This window comes from Onychostoma macrolepis, chromosome 06 (assembly GCF_012432095.1).
Source record: "Onychostoma macrolepis isolate SWU-2019 chromosome 06, ASM1243209v1, whole genome shotgun sequence".
Lineage (NCBI taxonomy): Eukaryota > Metazoa > Chordata > Actinopteri > Cypriniformes > Cyprinidae > Onychostoma > Onychostoma macrolepis.
Window position 1 is genome coordinate 7,718,799 of NC_081160.1, and position 22,001 is coordinate 7,740,799.

General features: G+C 38.4%; 1 protein-coding gene across 2 annotated transcripts in view; it reads right to left on the reverse strand.

Moving 5' to 3' along the window:
* The window catches only part of scn1lab (sodium channel, voltage-gated, type I like, alpha b), a 40,797-nt gene extending 19,331 nt beyond the window's left edge, over positions 1-21,466 (reverse strand). Inside the window, exons 1-12 of one of the 2 annotated variants that reach the window (XM_058778340.1) lie at positions 21,241-21,466; positions 13,190-13,512; positions 12,886-13,004; positions 12,000-12,089; positions 10,886-11,014; positions 10,568-10,659; positions 8,395-8,643; positions 7,983-8,046; positions 7,675-7,816; positions 6,274-6,480; positions 3,898-4,173; positions 3-341 (exon numbers count right to left, since the gene is read on the reverse strand). In XM_058778340.1, the coding sequence (XP_058634323.1) occupies positions 3-341; positions 3,898-4,173; positions 6,274-6,480; positions 7,675-7,816; positions 7,983-8,046; positions 8,395-8,643; positions 10,568-10,659; positions 10,886-11,014; positions 12,000-12,089; positions 12,886-13,004; positions 13,190-13,459 (1,977 nt within the window). In that variant the 5' untranslated portion in view covers positions 13,460-13,512; positions 21,241-21,466. Of the gene's footprint in view, positions 1-2; positions 342-3,897; positions 4,237-6,273; positions 6,481-7,674; positions 7,817-7,982; positions 8,047-8,394; positions 8,644-10,268; positions 10,361-10,567; positions 10,660-10,885; positions 11,015-11,999; positions 12,090-12,885; positions 13,005-13,189; positions 13,513-21,240 lie in introns of those variants that run through there. The other variant, XM_058778339.1, reaches the window with a different exon arrangement.
* Between the last annotated feature and the right edge of the window lie 535 nt (positions 21,467-22,001).

Sequence of the window (22,001 nt, forward strand, 5' to 3'; positions counted from 1 at the left end):
ACCTCAGGTAACAAACGTCCGATTGGTGATGTTGGCACAGATGTCCCGCCCACCAGGGAGACCACTCCATTGCAATCAACTGTGCAGTGCATTTTCCCATTGGCTGGGAGCATAATTCTGGGAGCAAGGCTGCAGTGACTGACAGTGGAACTTCGTCTCTCAATACAACCAGGTACAAAGAGCGATCCGCGGCGACTGTCGCTATCCTCAAACGTGCTGTGCTCATCGTCCGCAAAATCATTCTCTGAGCCAAAGTCTCGCGCTCTACCGCGAAAACTGAACAGACTCGCACGACTGTTCCTCCTTGGGGAGAAGAGAGATCCACGAATGCTGAGAAGAGACTGAAAAAGAGATAAAAACAAAAAAACTAAGAGAAAACGTAAAGTACAATACTGATTGACTATTTAAGTGTCCGATAACCAGTACACAGGACAAATTTGTATTTGTTATTCCGGTCCTAATATTCCTGGATTAATAATTAAATCATTTATCATTAAACTCTGAAGGTGAATAACTTGCTTTACGGCATTAGTACTACACTGAAAAGTTGAATAATCTATGCAAGGGACATTTATATAGCCATATATGAATCTAATTTAAATCTAATGTATGTATGTATATACACTGAACAAAATTATAAACGCAACACTTTTGTTTTTGCCCCCATTTTTCATGAGCTGAACTCATAGATCTAAGACTTTTCTATGTACACAAAAGGCCTATTTCTTTCAAGTATTGTTCACAAATCTGTCTAAATCTGTGTTAGTGAGCACTTCTCCTTTGCCGAGATACTCCATCCACCTTGTAGATTTCCACTGAATGAAGCCTTAGTTTGATGCTTTGTCCACTCTTTTCGTCTGAATCCACATCAATAAATCCACAGAACCACTTGTGCAAAACTGTATTCGTTTACTAGGTTGGCAGCAACAAACACAATCCAAAGAATATTACAGAAAAAATGAAAACGATTAATTAACGACAAAACCAAAAAGAAGAGAGAAAAAGGTCAAAAACTGTGTGGCTCCACTCTATGCTTGCCTCACTGTTCCCCACGCTCACCCTCTCATGAGTGTCTATCCCCGCAATTAAAGGTGCATGCAGTAAAGGTAAAAATGCGATAGCAGTCCTATAATCCCAAACTATCATAAATGTAATATAAATGCACTTTGAATTATCCACACACATTTTAGATAACACAGTTAACTCCTTGAAAACTGTAAATATTAACTGCATCAACTTGTAGATACTGAAAATATTCCCTTCAATATCCTCCACATAAATGAATCATGTAAATTACTATTTAACGCATAAATTAAAATTATTTATTAACTGCATTTAGGCTCCTACACACCTCACAGGTGTGGCATATCAAGATGCTGTTTAGACAGCATGATTATTGCACAGGTGTGCATTAGGCTGGCCACAATAAAAAGCCACTCTAAAATGTGCATTGGGGGGGGTCTGAAAACCAGTCAGTATCTGCTGTGACCACCATTTGCCTCACACAGTGCAAACACATCTCCTTCGCATAGAGTTGATCAGGTTGTTGATTGTGGCCTGTGGTATGTTGGTCCACTCCTCTTCAATGGCTGTGCGAAGTTGCTGGATATTGGCAGGAACTGGAACACGCTGTCGTATACGCTGATCCAGAGCATCCCAAACATGCTCAATGGGTGACATGTCCGGTGAGTATGCTGGCCATGCAAGAACTGGGATGTTTTCAGCTTTCAGGAATTGTGTACAGATCTTTACAACATGGGGCCGTGCATTATCATGCTGCAACATGAGGTGATGGTCGTGGATGAATGGCACAGCAATGGGCCTCAGGATCTCGTCACGTTATCTCTGTGCATTCAAAATGCCATCAATAAAATGCACCTGTGTTCGTTGTCCGTAACATACGCCTGCCCATACCATAACCCCACCACCACCATGGGCCACTCGATCCACAACGTTGACATCAGCAAACCGCACACCCACACGACGCCATACACGCTGTCTGCCATCTGCCCTGTACAGTGAAAACCGGGATTCATCCGTGAAGAGAACACCTCTCCAAAGTGCCAGACGCCATCGAATGTGAGAATTTGCCCACTCAAGTTGGTTACGACGACGAACTGCAGTCAGGTCAAGACCCCGATGAAGACGACGAGCATGCAGATGAGCTTCCCTGAGACAATTTCTGACAGTTTGTGCAGAAATTCTTTGGTTATGCAAACCGATTGTTGCAGCAGCTGTCCAGGTGGCTGGTCTCATACGATCTTGGAGGTGAAGATGCTGGATGTGGAGGTCCTGGTCTGGTGTGGTTACACGTGGTCTGCGGTTGTGAGGCCGGTCGGATATACTGCCAAATTCTCTGAAATGCCTTTGGAGACGGCTTATGGTAGAGAAATGAACATTAAATTCACGGGCAACAGCTCTGGTGGACATTCCTGCAGTCAGCTAGCCAATTGCATGCTCCCTCAAAACTTACGACATCTGTGGCATTGTGCTGTGTGATAAAACTGCGCATTTTAGAGTGGCCTTTTACTGTGGCCAGCCTAAGGCACACCTGTGCAATAATCATGTTGTCTAATCAGCATCTTGATATGCCACACCTGTGAGGTGGATGGATTATCTCGGCAAAGGAGAAGTGCTCACTAACACAGATTTAGACAGATTTGTGAACAATATTTGAGAGAAATAGGCCTTTTGTGTACATAGAAAACGTCTTAGATCTTTGAGCTCAGCTCATGAAAAATGGAGGCAAAAAAAAGTGTTGCGTTTATAATTTTGTTCAGTGTGTATATATATATATATATATATATAAATATATGTTTTTTTGTTTTTTTTTACTTTTTGCATTTGTCATACCATAGGACAAATTTATGGTACAGTTCAGTAAAAATGTTTAAAAAAAGCAGTGAAAGATTTGACGAAGTTAGTGACCCTTTATATTTTCTCAAAGATCAGACTTCACACTACATAAATATATGCATTTCTTTTTCAAAAAAGGTATTTTACAAAAAAAGCATTTTTTACTGCCTATTTGTGAACTACCCATTTATATACTGTATATATATATATATATATATATACATATATACATATACTAGTCATCATTTGAAGTGGACCAAAACCTTCTAAAAAGACTGCCTCTGGCTAGTAAAAGTAGCAAGTAGCAAATTATGGTTCATGGCTGTGATATAAAATAAAGGCTATTAGCAATTTAAAAAGCCCTTCAATACGTCCAACCCCAAACTCTAAAATGCAACAACACATGAACAAAAATGTCACATGGTCTTCTAAGTTTCTCTAAGAACTACTATCTTTGTACTAATTAGATTTGTAATAACTAAATTTGTTTGTGTTTGTCATGACATCAAAATGCCTGCCCTTAGTTTTGAATTGTGCATGCTGGTGCAAAAATGTGTAAAAATGAATTCATTTTGTTTCTCTAGTTTACGTTTGTTATGTCATGTGCTCATATTGTCATATTTCTGCATATGCGATTGGGTCTATATTGTGAATAATGCTGTTGGAGATTAATGTGCATCCACATGCCATAACTCTTAATGCCGTAACCCACACGCCATAATATATTTATAGTGAATTCAGATTTGTTAGAATTAAATGAAACCACATCTCAACCGCATTTATATTTGGATTACATCTGAGGCAACTGTGTAATGCATCTGTGCCACCTTTAGCACTGTAATCCTCCTGTGTAAAAGTGCATAACTGAACATTTTAATGAGCTAATATTTTCTGTCTCCTTATCACACTTCTTGAGTCGATTAGCACTCTGCCCACCTAACCTCAGTAACAATATAGTTGAGAAGCTAAGAATTATCTGATGAACACAGAAAGGCTAATCAAACTACATTTCCCATAATTCCACAAAAAGGAAGTGGTCACCTGATTGGGAGTGGAACACTTCTTTTCATACGAGAGTCGGTTGGCATCGATGGAGAATCGAAATCCAGGCCGTCTGATGCTGTCCTCTGAGGCGGACTTATGGAACTTTTCCTGATCGGCTTTCTCTTCTTCTTCCCTTTGTTTTCTTTTCTTCCTCCTGTTCCTTCGCTCTTTAGCACTCTTGGAGCTGAGTCTGGACCCCCCGGAGGAGCTTTCCTCTGACAAGCCTCCCCTCCCGCTGTACTCCCCACTCTCTGTTGCTGCTGCTGCCGCAACCTGCCAACCAATCACACCACAAGCTCCGTTGTCAGGGGCAACCAGGGGTAGACTTAGTTCAAGCTTGCATACCGAAAGCAGAGACAAGAGACGGATAAACAGTGAGCAACGAAGGAGGGACAATCGCTTTATGTGATCAGACTAAATTACAGGTATTGATCGCATTGCTGACCTTCGCAACTTTATTTCACTAATAACTTTCTTTTTTCTCATAATGTCTTTTTGTCTAACTTTTGGAATCACATGTAATAAGCCGAATTACTAGTAAACAGCTCTATCTATCTATCTATCTATCTATCTATCTATCTATCTATCTATCTATCTATCTATCTATCTATCTATCTGCCACCATTCAAAATGCATAGTTGCCATCTTGGAGTTAATCTACATCTTGCTCTTTTCATCTTTTTCTCTGATTCTCTCGCTTTCTGTCTTCCTCTTGTTTCTCTCTTTTTCATGTTTACTAGGAGAAAGGACACTCCCTCACTCGCTCTCATTATCTGTCAGTTTCCATGGCGACAGGGCAGTGTTATCGCAGCAAGTGTAAAGCTGAGAAACTTCAGGGATGACGAAGGCAGAGGAAGAGATCAAAGATCAGGAAACGAGAACAATATAATGATCAAAACAAAAATAATGAGAACACATAACTGTAAATCAAAGTAAAAAAAAAAGTAAAAACTGTCTGTGCAAGTGAACATACTGTAAGTTTGTGTACAGAGCTGTGTAGATTACTTACAAATTGTAGTTTGTTACTGGTTCCAAATTACATTACAAAAATTGTAGTTAGTAATGTAATCCATTACATATTTTAGACTTTTTGATTACTTTTGCCCTAACTCGTTTATCACATTGATTTAAATAGGATAATCTTGTGGTCAAATGCTGTGTAGCTATCTGACTAATGACTGATCTCTGTTTGAATGTCTTTCTGAAGACTTTCTGAATGTAAAAAATGACTATATTAGTAATCACAATATAGGTGCATCACTCCGCTGTGGCGACCCCTGATAAAAGGGAGCAAGCCGAAGGAAGAGAGAGAGCGTAATCACAATATAGCTATTTTTATTTTATCTTTGTTATTATGAATAAGAACAGATGCCAAAAACATACATCTTACATCTAAACAAAAGCATTCAAGTAAGAAAAACAAATAATCAAATGTAAAAATCCCTTTAGTGTGTTCATTAGAAATAAATTGATTATTAAAACTACAAAAGCAGTTCAATCAAGAGCAGCAAGTGATTCCCTCTTTTCTTTTATTGCTAGATTAACATTAATGAGACAGACGGCCTATATATTAAGACCTACTGTTATGTTACACATCAGATGTTTTCCCCAAAAGTTCCCCAAACGTTTACTTAAGACATAACAGATTATGTTTGCATGAATACTTGTAATTCTGTGTATATGTGTATATTTATCAGGATCGCGTGCTGGCGGAAGCAGGGGCGTAGCACCAAATGTTGGGCCTAGGTCACATAACCAAGGGGGTGGGCCTTGTCACACAACACCTCATCAATCATATTAATAATAATAATCAGTAAATCATTATGCCCCCACTCCCTCGCCAAGGGCCCCTGTTACTCAGCTCCACTATTACCCCCTGTCTGATGGCCCTGTGTGTGCGCTTCGGATGAGAGTCAGCACGAGAAGCGAGAAAGGGAAAAAGTACTCCTCTCATATAACATACAAATAAAGATAATTTTAGATGTTTAATTACTATCTGGAGCATTGGGATTGCTAGACGAGGACTTAATGAACTCATTTTTGTGAAAACCTCAAATTTGACTAAAATCGACATTTTTCACTTTTTTGCATGTAGCTCAAAATAAGCCTGTGCGCACTCCGACTCATTTTGCTAACACAGGTCACAAATATGAATAAATTATTGCTATTGTGTGAAAAATATATTATCATGTAATCATCAATAAAAAAGTAACTGTAACCTGATTACAAGTGGTTTAAATGCAATTTAAACTAATTACAAGTACTTCATATTTGGAATCTGATTACGTAATCGAGATTTTATGTAATCAGTTACTACCCAGCTCTGTTTGTGTATTCTGACATGCTATGAGCGTGTGTGTGTGTGTTTGCTACCTGTGCCTCTTCCTGCTGTCTCTTTAGCTGTTCTAGCATGGCTTGAAACTCTTCCTCTTTCTGTTGAGCCTCTTCTATGGTGGCCTGGTTCTGCTCATCATATGCCATGGCCACCACAGCCAGGATGAGATTCACCAGATAGAAGGAGCCCAGGAAGATCACAAGAACAAAGAAGACCATATAGGGCTTTCCAGCTGCACGCAGGGTCTGTGAGAGACAGAGCACACATACACAAACAAAATGTTACAAAAATGCTTTTTTGGAAAAAAGAGAATGAAAAAACAAGTGAAAGGATATTGATTAGTAAATGGAGAGATGCTGATGTTTTCTAATGCATACAGGAGAATGGGCTAAAATTCATGTTTTCTTTATTTTTAAAATATCACCTATCATTTTAAAAATTGCTCTGTGTCAGAATACACTTAGTTAACTATATAGTAGGCGAAAACATTATGTGGTAAGAGTATATGCAAATTCATAGTATTCATAAATCCACAGGTGCAAAGTACCCGTTTGATCTGTCAGTTGGACATTTTAATATCCCATAAGGCCACGGAGTTGTGAATTGCTGTGAACCAACGCAACTTGCATTGCAGGTCAAATGACACCGCCAACATTTCATTCAAACTACACACTTTTCATACTACATAAAGAACATTCCTTTTTCATGGTCACAAAAAGTTCTTCATCAAACATTGTACCTACTCTGACAGTATGAGATATCAGATGCAGCTTTGGTTGGTCCAGTCAGTAAAGAAACTGAATTAAGTGTACCAAACTTACTTCATTCTGAGAAAGTAATCATAAATAGTAATAATTGTCGTAACTCGTAAATGTGCAAGTTTTTGTGAACAATTTATTAAAACAAACATCACAAATGACCCTTCGCAAAGACCCGCCCGCTTAGGTACTGTTGCTACATCTGACAGGCCATAGCGCTCTCACGCTACACATCATGTTCTTGCGGAGCAAAGAGGACACTGACAACACATCGACAGACAAAAAAAGAGCAGGTTATTTTTGGTATGAATAAATTTTTTAATTTTTAAAGAAATTCTAACAATAAATAACATTTTGTGGCTCTTTAATGTGTCATGACAGAGCGCCTCAGTTCAAGCGTCATATGAAGCAATCATCTTTTCCTCTTAACTAGTTGTTGCACAAAATAAACATGAATGAACATCAGATGGTATCTCATTGCATTCAACTAGCTCACAACTCAGACAAAATTAAATTTGTTTTGCTATTGCGTTGGAGCTTCAAGAAACAATGGTGTGGTATAATGTTTAAAAGAAAGAAATAGCCATGGCCTAGACATTGTAGAAGGATATAGGGTGTCTTTTCATGTCTACAGGAGGATATTGAGACCAGATGGATGGTAAGCTGATGTCAGGGCTGTACCTGCTGGTAGAGGTTCTCCCAGAAGTCTTGTGTCATGAGTCGGAAGAGTGAGAGGAAGGCCCAGCTGAATGTGTCAAAGCTTGTGTAGCCGTAGTCAGGATTACGACCTGCTTTTATACACGTGAAGCCCTCTGGACACTGCCTGTTATTCCAAGGAATATGAAAAAATATTTTCAGTATATTCAGTGAAAAAAATTAAGCAATTTAGCCCAACAAGGGACATCATGTCAGTGGTACTCAACATCTAATCTATCTATATTCTCTATATTCTGTTCACTAGCATGTGAAATCTAAAAGAACATATTCACCCTGCATCGCTTGAATTTCCACATAGCAAAGGATCTCTGCGGCCTGGGAGGAAATAATAATTGCCTAAAAAGGAGAAAGGCATAAGATAAATGTCAATAAACAATATAAAGATAAGAAGCTGAATATATACACACAATGATGTACAGCATATGTTTCTAGCCCTGAATCCTATAGCTTGAAGGAAGTGCATTTGTCTAAATGGTCTAAAAAGCGCTAGCCTTTAAACCACACTCACTGTGAGGCAACACACATCAACACACACAACCATAAGTATGCTTTGAGCACTAGATGACTCATTTTTCTTGGGCCAGTGGAGCATTCCTCACATCCTCAAGGACATGTAGTGTCAACGAGCATCTCAATAACACACACACACACATAGAGAGAGAAGCACACACATTCTTCACTTACGGTCATCATTAATGTACTCTGTCCAGTTAAAGGACCTGTGCAGCTCTAAACTGGTGTTATAATTCAGAGTGGCGGTCAGGTTTTCAGTGACATTGACCTCCGGCATCTTCACACACTTCTGCCGCAGGTTTCCCATAAAGAGCTGCAGTCCGATCAGAGCAAACACACTCAGACAGAACACAGTCAGGATCATCACGTCTGACAACTTCTTCACCGACTGTATCAGAGCGCCAACGATAGTCTTCAGCCCTGAGGAACATGCATCAGTGGTCAAAAACACTCCCGGTACACACAACAACTCAAACACAATGTGAGAATGGCCATTAAAGCTACATAGATATGGACAGGCTTTTATAGTAACACTTTAGAATAAGGTCTAATACGTTAACATTACGTGGAATGATAGCTATATTAACTTTTACAACATTTAGGTTAATATAAATTCGTAAGTTTACTGATAAAGTTATATTTTGTGTAAAATAACATTATCACAAACATGAATAACATTGAACAACAATGCATTTATACATTACCAAGATCCTAAATACTGTAAATTATTGTTCATTGTTAGTTCATAATACCTAATGCACTAATGTAAGCTAATTGCACCTTATTATTAAAGTGTTACTTTTTCTGTCATCCTGATGATTTTTTTCAATTGCAGGAATGGTTCACCAAGAAACTCATTATTTATTCACCCTCATGTCATTCCAAACCTGTATGTTGTTATTTGTTTCTGTTAAATACAAAAAGGAAATTGACACAGCTCTATTCTACACAGTGACAGTTCATAGCAAGCACAGCTGTCAAGCTCCAAAATAAATAAATAAATAAATAAAAACACCCTGAAAGCACCATAAAAGTGTCCTATACAACTGGTGTGCTACATTTCAAACCTTCGGAGGTCAGATGACAGCTTTGTGTGATGACAGAAAAAGAAAATGAAATTAGATTTGGATTTTCTCCTTGAAAATTTTCTGTAGTGTATATTTAAATTAAGACACAATTTCTGATCTGTTCTTTACACAAAGCTATCTTAGAAATACAGCATACAGGTTTAGTTTGGAATAATGAGGATGAATAAGGGGGAAAAAAAATGGCAGAATGTTCATTTTTGGCTGAAATATTCCATAAAATCTGACAACATTACCCTAATTATAATTTTAACAATATAGTTACTTCAATCTTTTTTCTTTCTTTTTTTAATCTAGAATAACACTACAAATTTAGAAAACATTCTGCTTTAGATATAGTAAATTAGTAAAAAGAAAGCAATCAGAAGCTTCTGGTGATTAAAACATGGTTTTAAATATTAGTACACATGTTAGTTGAATAAATGTTTGTGAAATTGCGTATAAACAACATTAAAGCATGCAGTGTAATACAATGAGTGCGAGTGTTGCCTGTGTGCGTGTGTGTGTGTGCGCTTCACACACAGACACACACACACGCAGCAGGCATACAACGGGTACGGCCGACGGTGCGCATGCACATAGAACTCAAACAGCAGACAGAGGAGAAGAGAAGAGTAGAGGGTCTCAAGTTCTCTATCTCAGGCTATAGGCTTCAGCAATGTCTCATGCAAAAAAAACAACACAACTCAAAAATGCCCAGTTGTCTATTTCCCAAGGCATGATGGGAGACCTTTCCCAAGGCGTGATGGTCTTTGGGAAATAACAGAGCAGAGCCCGGCAGAAGGGAAACTACAGAATGTGTTTTTAAAAGCCTGGAATCCCGTTTTTTACGCCCGAGCGGATTCCTGCTTTCTCTGACCGCTGGGAGCGACAGAATGAGAGAGAAAGGCCAGCGGAGGAAGGGATGGAGTGAGCGAGAGCTCAGATGGAGAGAGAGGCAGCCTGTGAGCTAGCCCTCACCTGGAATCACTGATATAGTTTTGAGTGCTCGTAAAACCCTGAAGGTTCTCAGTGCTGAGACATTGCCCAGATCCACAAATTCTGTTACATATCTGTAGGGAGGGGGGAGGGGGGAGGGGTCACACACACACACACACACACACACACACACACACAAACACACACACGCACGCATGTTAGGACAGGACAGGGTAGCAGAGGGAAACGTCACACAGAGACACACACCTGACTGACACCTGTGTTTACGCGCACACGCATGCGCACGTCTATACACACACGCGCGCACACACATCCCTTACCTGGGATGACTGAGATAGTTTTCAAAGCTCTGAGCACTCTGAAAGTGCGGAGAGCTGACACATTGCCTAGGTTTACAAACTCAGTTACATACCTGTAGAATCAAATAGAGAGTTACCACATGCGCACGCACACACTCGCTCAAACGCACACAACCGCAACTGACATGAATTCACCAGCTTTCCTTCATCAATGTGTCCAAAACTATCTGAGCAAACTCTCATTAACAGTTCAGGAAAAACAGTGTAAAGCCTCATTTGTCTTAGGTTTTTAATACAGAGTAATAAGCATGAGAAGCATCTGTCTTCAGATATACTCACGCCATCAGAATGACACTGAAGTCCAGCCAGTTCCAGGGGTCTCGCAGGAAAGTGAACTTCCCCACGCAGAAGCCCCGTGCCAGGATCTTAATCAGGGACTCAAAGGTGTAGATCCCTGTGAACGTGTACCTGAATGCACACAAACAAAACTTCACTAAGAACAATTAAGTTGAATTAAATTGAAACAATCGAGTGTTAAAGACCCCATGTAATGATGCTATTATTTTGCTATGCTGACAAACTTCCTATTGGAAAAAAAAAGTCGGGGGAAGGAATGCTGATGGGCTGAAGTTTAAAAGGATGTACTTATTCTCAAAAGTTTATTTCTATGAAACAAAAAAGGAGGAGACAAGATATATATGTTAAGCTGCACAAAACGAAACAAAAAACACCATACAACTTGTATTCTATACCATGATACTACAGTATGTGCAAGAATAGACTTGAATGACTCAAAAATGAAATCAGTGAAAAAATGTTCTTTTGACAATCCAATTGATCCAGTTCACTAAAAGGAACCAAATGATTCACGAACGAATCATTCCAATTTGCTCAACAAGGTAAACTCACTGACTCAATGTACTCACAGCAGTTCTTGAGTTAACAGCTCACTAGAGGGGAAGGTTATCATTGAATAATAACATAAATTCAGGCATTTCCTCACACAAAATTACTGTATGGCTTTAAAAAACATAGAATATAGTGCACAAGAATGAACTGTATAGTATAAACTAAATTTATGATGCTTTTTATGAAATGAACAGACATGATTGGTCACTATAAAATAAAAACAATCCATTTTTGTTCCACAGAATAAAAAGTGGAAGAATTTTCATTTTAGGATAAATTATTTTAGAATTATTTTATAATTTATAATTTTCAAATTTTAAAAGTCCCAAAAAAACAGTAACAGCTGTTATATAAATACAGTATAGAAATAAGTGGGAGAGGACACAGTACAGATGACTTTTTTGGACAAAATTATGTCCATACAAGTATTTACAATATCATCAGTATGTTTAGTTCATTGTCCCAGAAGAGAAAGACTGACAATTTTGTCAAAAGATTGAACTGTAAAATTCCTATGCAGAACTGTGTTAATGATGTGACTTACTCCACATTCTTGGCCCAGTCCGGGGGATTGCTGAGGGTCATGAAGGCGCAGTTGGTCAAGATTGTGCACATGATCACAAAACTGAACATTGTGATCAGCAGTCAAGGAATATACACAAGGAAGACACAGACACACACAAATATTGCATGTATACTCACCCAACTGCACCTAATGTCAAGCGCAGCCTCAGACAGCACACCTAGGGTAACTGTCTTGATATTATCAATGCTTATGAGGAAGAAATAATTTATGGATTTGCCAAACATTTCCCAGGTTTGTAGCTTCAAATATTTGAAAGATATTAAAAGTTATTTTTGAGGCGCTTGGTAGCAAACAGTTAAACTTACAGAAGCGGAATCGGTCAAAGTAACAGTAAAGTGACAGTTCATACAAATGCTGTTCTTTTGAACTTTCTATTCATTAAGGAATCCAGAAAAAAAAATATTAAGAAGCACAACTGTATTCAACATCAATAATAAGAAGAAATATTTCTCGAGCACCAAATCAGCATATTAGAATGATTTCTGAAAGATTATGTCACGTTACTGGAGTAACGACGTCTGAAAATTCAGCTTTGCCATCACAGGAATAAATTCCATAACTAAAACAGAAACAGTTATTTTAAATCATAATGGCTTTTTACAATACTACTATTTCACTGTATTTTTGATCACATAAATGCAGTCTTTCATCAGCATTCCAAAGTCCAAACTTTTGAATGTTATACAGTGTGTATGTTGGTCAGATTGTCAGATGTTGGTTCCTTGTCTAAGTGTTCTATCAAAATGAGACAAGAATGTATGCTGCAAGTGAAAAGTCTGGAGACTAATGTATACCTTGTTTAAATGCTTACATACTGTACATCCATTCAGCTGAAAAAGGATATGAATGCACCAATACCTTGATGGAGATTCTCCTCAATGGATTGAAGGGGCTCAAAATATACAAAGCCGGCGTAGCATTAAAGCGGAATATAGCCTTCCCACGATTCAATACTATAAAGGTCTGAAGCAGAGAAAAAACGATTGTGGTTACAGTGCACACAATCTGCGACAGTCTCTTTTCAAATCTGTTTCACAAGGTGTTATGTAACTACAGAGAATGAAACACGTTATAACACCAGACTGAAGTCCTGCTGGCCGTCTAAACGCAAATAACAAGCTTCCATTTTAAAATCTTATCACACATACTTTTTGGTTGCTGTAGTAGGTGTCCAGGTCCTCCAGTGGGACGGACACAAATTTGGGCGGAAGGTCTCCGTAGATAAAGGGCAGGGATTTTCCCGCCTCCAAATCGCTGTTGGGTTTGGGCCCATTTTCGTCATCATCATCAGGCCGTCTCTCGCCTTTGGGCCGTTGGGCCGCCTCCTCTGCGATGCGGCACTCGATAGCAGCGAGAGACTCAGGCAAGAAGGGCCGGAAGCTGTCAGGTCCGGGTGGAACGAGCAGCTGAGCAGCCATATTGACATCCTGCTCTGGTAGCTGCACCAGCTAATCTCCGGTCACTCTGGGAGCTGAAGGAAGGAAATCACACGTTCAGTGCACAGTGGCTGCAAGAGGAGATTGATCATTAAAGTGGAAGTTGTCCATTTTTATGAATTGAGTCAATCTGTGGCAATTTAAAACATGAAATAACCACTGTCAATTTATTTAAACGATGATCAGCATCACACTGGAGACTTGGGAGAAGATTCCTGAGAAAATTACCAATAAAGAGGATGTTAATATTCATGCAGTGCCATTAGATGCAGCTTGTGTGCGTGTTTACTTGTTTATGCTACATTGTGGGGACCAAATGTCTCCACAAGGATAGTAAAACCTGAAATTTTTGGCATTGTGGGGAGCCCCACAAGGGGGGAAAAAATATTTAAAATAGTAAATAATGTCTATATGAAAGTGTAAGAATGCAAACAGGTTTTCTGTAAGGGGTAGGTTTAGGGTTAGGGTTGGGTTAGGGGATAGAAAATATTGTTTGGTCAGTATAAAAGTACTAGAAGTCTATGGAAAGTCCCCACAATTCACAGAAACAAACATGTGTGTGTGTGTGTGTTTACAGAACCGGATGGTTGTACCAGCTCTGTATGTTACAGTAGAGCAGCAATGCCTGCGGGTCACCAGGCATAAATAGCCAGTCTGGCGTGCTGCCCTGAGTGCTGTGGCCAGAGCTGTGAGCACCAAACTGGGCGTGTACTCAGAGCGAATCAGTTACATTCCCAGGGGCTCCATGACCCCTATGAACTCCCCATCTCCTTCAAAATTCAGAGTCTTAAAGAACAGATGTATATATAAGACATGAGGGGAAAAGAAGAAAGAGATATAGAGATGAAGAAAGCATGAGGGAGGGAAAGAGATGAGTGTGAATATTGAAATGCTCATACTTTGTAGTTTGGGTCCATATCTATATCTATATCTATCTATCTATCTATCTATCTATATATATATATATATATATATATATATCTTTTTTTTTTAAAGAAATTAATTTTATTCAGCAAGTATGACAGTAAAAATTACTGTAATATCTTTGAAACTGTTACAAAAAATCAATTCAAATAAATGTTGTTCAAAAATGTATCAATTTATTGGGCAGCACAACTGTTTTCAATGCTGATAATAAGGTTATATGGCACAAAATCTGCATATTAGACTGATATCTGAAGGATCATGTGACACTGAAGACTGGAATATTGGCTGCTTAAAGTCAGCTTTGCCATCACAGGAATATATTAATAAAAAGTATTTTAAATCGTAATAATATTTCATAATATCACTGTTTTTACTTTCAAACATATTAACCCTAAAAAGGGCAAAATCATAAAGAGACATCAGAAAATAATTTTTTATTGAAACTTAAATAATACAATTTCATGATTTTTTTCAAAACTTGACTCTTATTTTTGATTTGAACGTTTGTATCCCCTAGGATACGTCGCTCCTTTGGGGGAATAAATTCACTGAAAACAGAACACTTGATTATCAATGCTTGCTACAGCATGGCTGTAATTCCTGAACACTTTGGAATACAGACCTAAGGTTGGTCTCTTTTTAATGAAGACACATAGCAGATTATTGCTGAAGTGAAAGCATTTCAAAAAACAAAAGTATAAAAAAGTTATAGAAGTTTACGTTTACAATAAAGACAATGTAGTATACTATTTTTATTTTATTTTATATAAAATAAGTAGTGCTGGGCAACGATTAAATATTTTAATTGCGATTAATCACATGATTTTTCTGCGATTAATCGCAATTAATCGCAGCATGCGCAAAATTCAATAATGAAATCAAAAGAAGTGTATTGCATAATTTTATTCTTTCAAAGTACTGCTGTATGAACAAAAGTGCAATAACATTTGGTTTGTCAAAACTTTAAACAAATAAAGTGCTTTTTTACAGCAGTTAAAAGTTAGTAGCAGTTAACATTTTTTTTTGCATTTAAGTGATACTTCAGACTCGAAGTACTCCGATGATAAGACAATTCAGCTTTGCAGTGGTTACAAATAGCTTTAGTTCTATCAACTCCACCGTGTGGAAGAGGTTTAAAATAAAAATGTCCATTTAAGATTTCGGTACCTTTTTCCATTTTTCTGTCCGCACCAGATATTTTCTGTTTCGCGCTGTAGCTCTCTTAGGCACACAACAAATGCTTTCATTGGTTGAGACGCGTGATGACGCTCATCCCAAGCAGCCAGTAGCCTACTGATAAACATCCCACCCCTCCTGTGACCCATGGTTTGTGTTGTATTCGGTTGTATTATTACAGTCTATCTATGTGTATTCAAACGCAGTGAGCAACAGACTTTCAAAATAAAAAGTACGTTAACGCGCGATAAACTAATTGTCGGCGTTAATTAATTAATGCGTTAACGCGATAAAAACGCGTTAACTTGCCCAGCCCTAAAAATAAGTATTTATAAAATATGTTGAACTCTAAAATTTCTATGAATTCAAAGGCATATGTCTAATAAAGTTGTGTTCCAAATTTGATATCACAACAATAGTGGCTCCTGTGAGATTTTGTTTGGGCACTATACCAAAAATAACCACTGGGTTACACCTAAACTCTATTGATTGTTTTGATGCAGTTTTCTGTCACAAAACAATCATTTTCTGTCACAATATCACTTCCAATACAAAACAGTTACCAAATATGGAACCTTGGCTGTCAGTTCTTTCCAACGATATGTGTTTTGTCAAGATTACAAAAAGATCTGATCTTCTAAAACACAAGCCACAAAATCACAGAATCTATGCATATGTTTTTATATCTTGATTTATACCCCTAAAAGAGATACAATATCCCCTGAGATACAAACATTTAGAGACTGATTACAAAAAATGTAAGCATTTAATTCATAAAATATCAATGTAAACCTAATAAGCTAACGCTGAATAACAGCTTTTTAAACGGGTAAATCCCCTCCAACATGTGTAAATATGTGAACTAGATCAGCTTTTATTGGAGGGTGAGTAGATTTCCCACTACAGGCGGCAGTGCAGTTTTAAATGCTTCCTGTGAGCTAAACAAAGAATGTAGAAAGAACAAATACCCCATCTAAATATTCACAACAAACACCCTTTCAAAATGAAACCAAGAAATAAGATCTACACTTTCACTGCTTCTCCCCACAGCTTCTCAAATGTTTGTATCCCCCAGGATACGTTGCCTCTTTTAAGGTTAAAAAATCTCACCAACGCCAAACCACTCCAGTAGTGTATTTTATTACATGACAATTTGTAGTACTTAATTGTGATTGGTCAATCACAGAATTCCTCAGTCTAACTGTATAACTGACTAATTTCCTACATTGCTTTGTTTTTTTCTCTCACATAATTTTAAGTCAAATCAATATTTTATGTCCATTTATTTATTTGCTGTGTAACACACACTCTGTGTCACAGAACTCACACTTGAATCCAAAACCCAGGTTTGGTAGATGATTACATTCATGATTACATACATAAGTGGCACCTGAGCATGCATCTGGCTGTCTAAAAATGGATTTTGAAATTCAATCCCCCCATCCCCCCAAAACACGCAGATTCATACATCTTAAACAAAACAATCTTGCAATTCAAACTGGTGGATTCAAGACAAAAAAAAGAAAAGAAAAAAAAGCCCTCATTCTTGTTTTCTAAACCATGCTAAAGATGGTATAATTACAACCCATCTCCAGCTAACTTACGCCTCTCCAAATCCAAATGCTCAGGCACCATGCTACCTTTTTAGATAATACTTTTTTTAAAGTTCAAATAAAATTGACCTGAATCAAACTGAATCAATACGGTTGACAGCTGTGAAAATAAAAAAAAATGTTTCTAGAATTTTCTAGAACTAGGATTTCTTGTTGACACTGCTCCAAACCACCCACGATGCAAAACCTCAGTCCTCATCCAACTGGAAAGGCATAGTAGTAGTTGCAATAAACATTTCACCAAGCAAACTGAAAAATCAGTAGTCTCTTTTTTAACTCACTGTAATCAGCAGTATCCTTTCAACTCACTGGATCCTGCATAGATCATGTCTGCCTTTAATGAATGAAGATGAAAACATTTGCAAAACTTTGAGTCTGTGACAAAATAAAATCTGATATTCACTCTTTCCTTTTCCACAAATAATTACCACACTGAAAAGCAGAGGTGAAAAAACTGTTGCAGATTTTGGAAAGCTTGTTTTACTAACATCCTTATACAAATCTGAATGAAAATTACATGCCCAAAGTATGAATCATACCTCAAATAAATCAGCACTTTATATTTATAAGATATATTGATATAATAATTTGAAAGATATTTTAAAGGAGCTATTCACTCAAAAGCTTGCTGAAAATGTGCTTAACCTCAGTCCAGCCTGAGATATAGATGAATTTGTTTCTTAATCAGAACAGATTTGGAGAAATTTAGCATCACTTATTTACTATTAGATCATCTGCAGTGAATGGGTGCCGTCAGAATGAGAGTCCAAACAACAGATAAAAACATCACAATGATTCACAAATAATCTCACCATGACTTCAGTCCATCAATTAACATCTTGTAAAGTGAAAATCTGTGTGTTTGTTAAAAAAAGTTCCATCACCTGTTGTCTTCTCACATCACTGACATATTTCTTTAGAACTGTTTTTACTGCTTGATGATTCTCTCCTGATTCAGACATAATGACTTTTTCACTGAAGAAAGCAATATTACGGCTTGAGGACTCTATGATAGATTTTTTTTATTATAAACTCAAAGCTTTTCAAGTCACAAGAAGTAAACTGATGGTCTGGAGTCATGTGGATTTTACTTGTTTACTACTGTTATGTTTTTATCAGCTGTTCGGACTCTCATTCTGACGGCACCCACTCACTGCAGAGGATCCACTGGTGAACAAGTGATGCAATGCTAAGTTTCATCCAAATTTATTCTGATGAAGAAACAAACTCAAATAAACCTTAGATGGCCTGAGAGTGAGTCAATTTTTTTTTTTTTTACTTTTGTTTTCAGGTGAACTACAGTATTCCTTTAAGACTCAGGGTGCAATGACCAGGTTTGAGTTGCATTAAACTGTAAAGTGCAGTTTTTCTATGCAGAACTCCTGCTAACAATGTCTTCTAGACAAAATCTTCCTGGGTGCCCTGGTCTGCTCTGGGCTAGATTTCAGTGTGCAACTGTGACTAATATTCGGCAAGCAATTGTTTGTGTGCCTGTGGGTCTGTGAGTGAGCACTGTGAGCTGTCTCTCTCTCTCTCTCCCTGCCATCACCCAGCCAGTTCAGCCTGTTCCCTCTGAGGACAGAGGTAAAAAAACAACTCCCTCATCCATGCATCCACCCATCCACGCATTCATCCAATGATCCACTTATTCAACCCCCCTCCAAAAATGAGCCAACCCTCTAGGGTGTCATTACTCCCAGCCCTGCCCTAATGCACACCTGTCTCCAGGGTCAAACCAAACCTCAGAGAGGAGGTGTGGGCATTGGCACAATTTAAATATACAGTAGATACTCCTGGGTAAAATCAAGGGTGCTACTACTCATCATTTTGATGAGCTGTCAAAAATCAGACAAACACTGATAAATTCTGCAAGCTCCTCCGGTACCATGATAAAACTTGTTAAATTCAGATTATACTGCCATTACCATGAAAAAAAAAAGTGTATCGTTCAGACTTGATAAAAAAATTCTAAACTAGCATAGACTGTCAATATAAAACATGTCACCTTAGTGGATCCTGCATGCTACTTCATGTTACTAAGATATTGAAAGATCCTGACAGTATGGTGGATTAAAATATTCCAAGCCAACTCTAGGCATCCGAAATGTGTCAGAATTTACCATCAAACCTTTCCGTCAAATGTCAAACAGTCATGCATACATATTGATTTCAAAGATTATTTCTGACAGATGTGGAGGAAGTGACCCTTCACACTCACACAGCATCTAAACTCATCACTTGACATTTCCTAACAAAGCCGTTGCTGTTTTCTAATCAAGAATTTACACATTTTCCTCAACTGTGCGTTAGAATCGTTCTGCTCCGTCGTGGATAATAGGGATTCGCAAGCAGCTGCTCTCCATGGTGCTGAAACACAGGTGCGCCTGGGCTCAGCTCAGGTCATCCGCCACGCGCTTCCTTCAGCGCGTCACATTCGCGCGTTATTCTCAAAGCCAGTTATTCACACACACTGACGCTGACGTGTTTAGCACGACTGATTCAGCGAATTAAATAACAGCAATTTAAAAGGCTATATAAACAGAAATTCATAATTCACAAAATGAGTTTTAAGTCGGTACAGGTTGTTCCTTAGGATTTCACTTATTGATTTATATTATTATTATTTATAATAACAACAACCTTTCTAAAGAGTGCAAATTGTAAACAACTGCCCAAGACAACGTTGAAAATGGACTAATGTTCATTTTGGCGCTTTCTTATAAGTACTGTTTCAACAGGTCAAACGTTTGGGGACCTCTCAAGATCCACATTCAACAAATACAAGGTTCCAGTCGACGGATGATGTTTAGCACGATTGTTATTTTAGGCACTGAGTGGCGACAGAAGCCCAAGGTGAGCTTGAAGGCCCTACCTTTATAGATGAGGATTCATCTCGAGCGCAGGGGCGAAGCAGCTGTCGCCATGTTGACGTCTCCGGTTATTTCCATTCCGCAGGCTCGAGGTCCACCCAAACCGCAACCAACTCCGTACATGACACCATTTACACGGCCATTTCTACAGCTTTACGTCAAAAAACACACCCCGGGGCTATAACAGCTCTGCATTTCCACCCCTGACGACACCGACTAAAGAACCGAGATTGATGTAATTCCACGTAACGAGAAACCCACCCAAAGGGTTAAACGGTGTCTAGGCGACAGAGAAAACGTCTCTGGGCGTGCCTTTTTTTCACTACTGACCAAAAATGTCTCCAACGAGTTTTAGAGGCATAAAGGTTCGCATTAACACCGCAAATTGGCACGTTTTGGGCGTCCTCGGATTGTGTTTTTCAGCCCCTTCTCGTGTACCGCCAGTGTGCGACGGTGGGTGGGTGTGGAAATGTGAGGAAGGGGGTCGCGATTGCTCCTCTTTTCAATGACAATCATTATCAGTATAATTAACGTGCTATGTGGAAATCTTGGGAAGTTCTCAAAACAAGAGTTGTCGTTCTATTAAGCTTAAAACAGTCGACCGCAGTCCTTCGTTCAAACAGCATCTCCCTAATTTTGATAGATCAGCCAAATTCAGCACCACCATCATCATCTCCATAGGCAACCAGCGGACAGAAACCCAAACATCTGTCCAGTTTTTTACATTCACAAATCCTTCGTAAAATCCCTGGTACGGCTAAAAGCCATAATGCCAGCGATCCAAATCTCGTTATAAATGGCTGGATGATCCGAATTACTACGCAAACATAAGCCTCAGACTCCGTGATCTTTATATGGATACGATTAATTATTTTGTTTTACGTCAATTGATCATAATCCCATTCTGTCAGATGTTGAGCAGTCAGAGAATGACCTTTAAATGAATGCATCATCATATTCTTCATTTGCCTAAAGGACACTAAGTCCTAATCATCCAACTGTCTATTGAAAAACAAATATCTATTTTGAGATAAATATATAAGCCTATTTATATCAGTTTTACAGCATTATTTTCACGATCTTTGCGGTCGTAATTGGATACTATGGGTTATAAGCCAAAACATGATTTTCTTTTTCCAGGCCTTTCTAGACGTTTCTGAATTGATCTTTTACTCACCATAGCAATGCCTGTCAGGTTTGAACCTGGATGACGGTGATTTCCAATAACTTCGTTTTTCCCGTTACTTCCGTCTATTGTGTTTTTCTCCCTCTAAAACGCTGCTGTTGTCAAACAGATCGAGAGGACGCGGCGATGTTTTTATCCATTGAAAGGCGCTCTCAGCTGTCGTTCGTCTCCCCAAATATCTCGGATGATAGTCGCTTCCGGTTATCGGTGGCTTGGGTGGTGGGAGTGACGCGTGCGCGAGCCTCACGACTCGACTCCAGACCCGCACGTGAGGCCCCAGCCGACCACCGTTACGAAAACACAGAGCCAGTTGCACAGAGAAGAAATGTCTAGCTATGTCAAGCTTCTTTTATTATTGTTTATCATTGGTTACGTCATAGGCATTTCACAGGTAGGCTAGTATTTGTGGCATCAATGGTTAATTCACACTTTTTATTGAGAAAAATTATTTCTAATTAGAAGAATTAGGCTATTACTCTGACAATTATTATTTTATGTTAAAAAGTTCAAAACTTTCTAGAAAATAGTTTTTGCTCACAACGAAAATGTTTTAAACGTTAAAAATGTATATAGCATTTTTACATATTGACATTATCGTTGCTCCAGGAATTACTTTATGTTTCACATTTGTTTTACTATTTACATTTTAAAAGGGTATAATAGGGCATTTAAATTGCAAGGTGGGGCATGTTGTCACAAAGGATTAAGGTGCGTTGAGTGGATATGTTCAATAGGTTTTTGTAGCCTTTAAT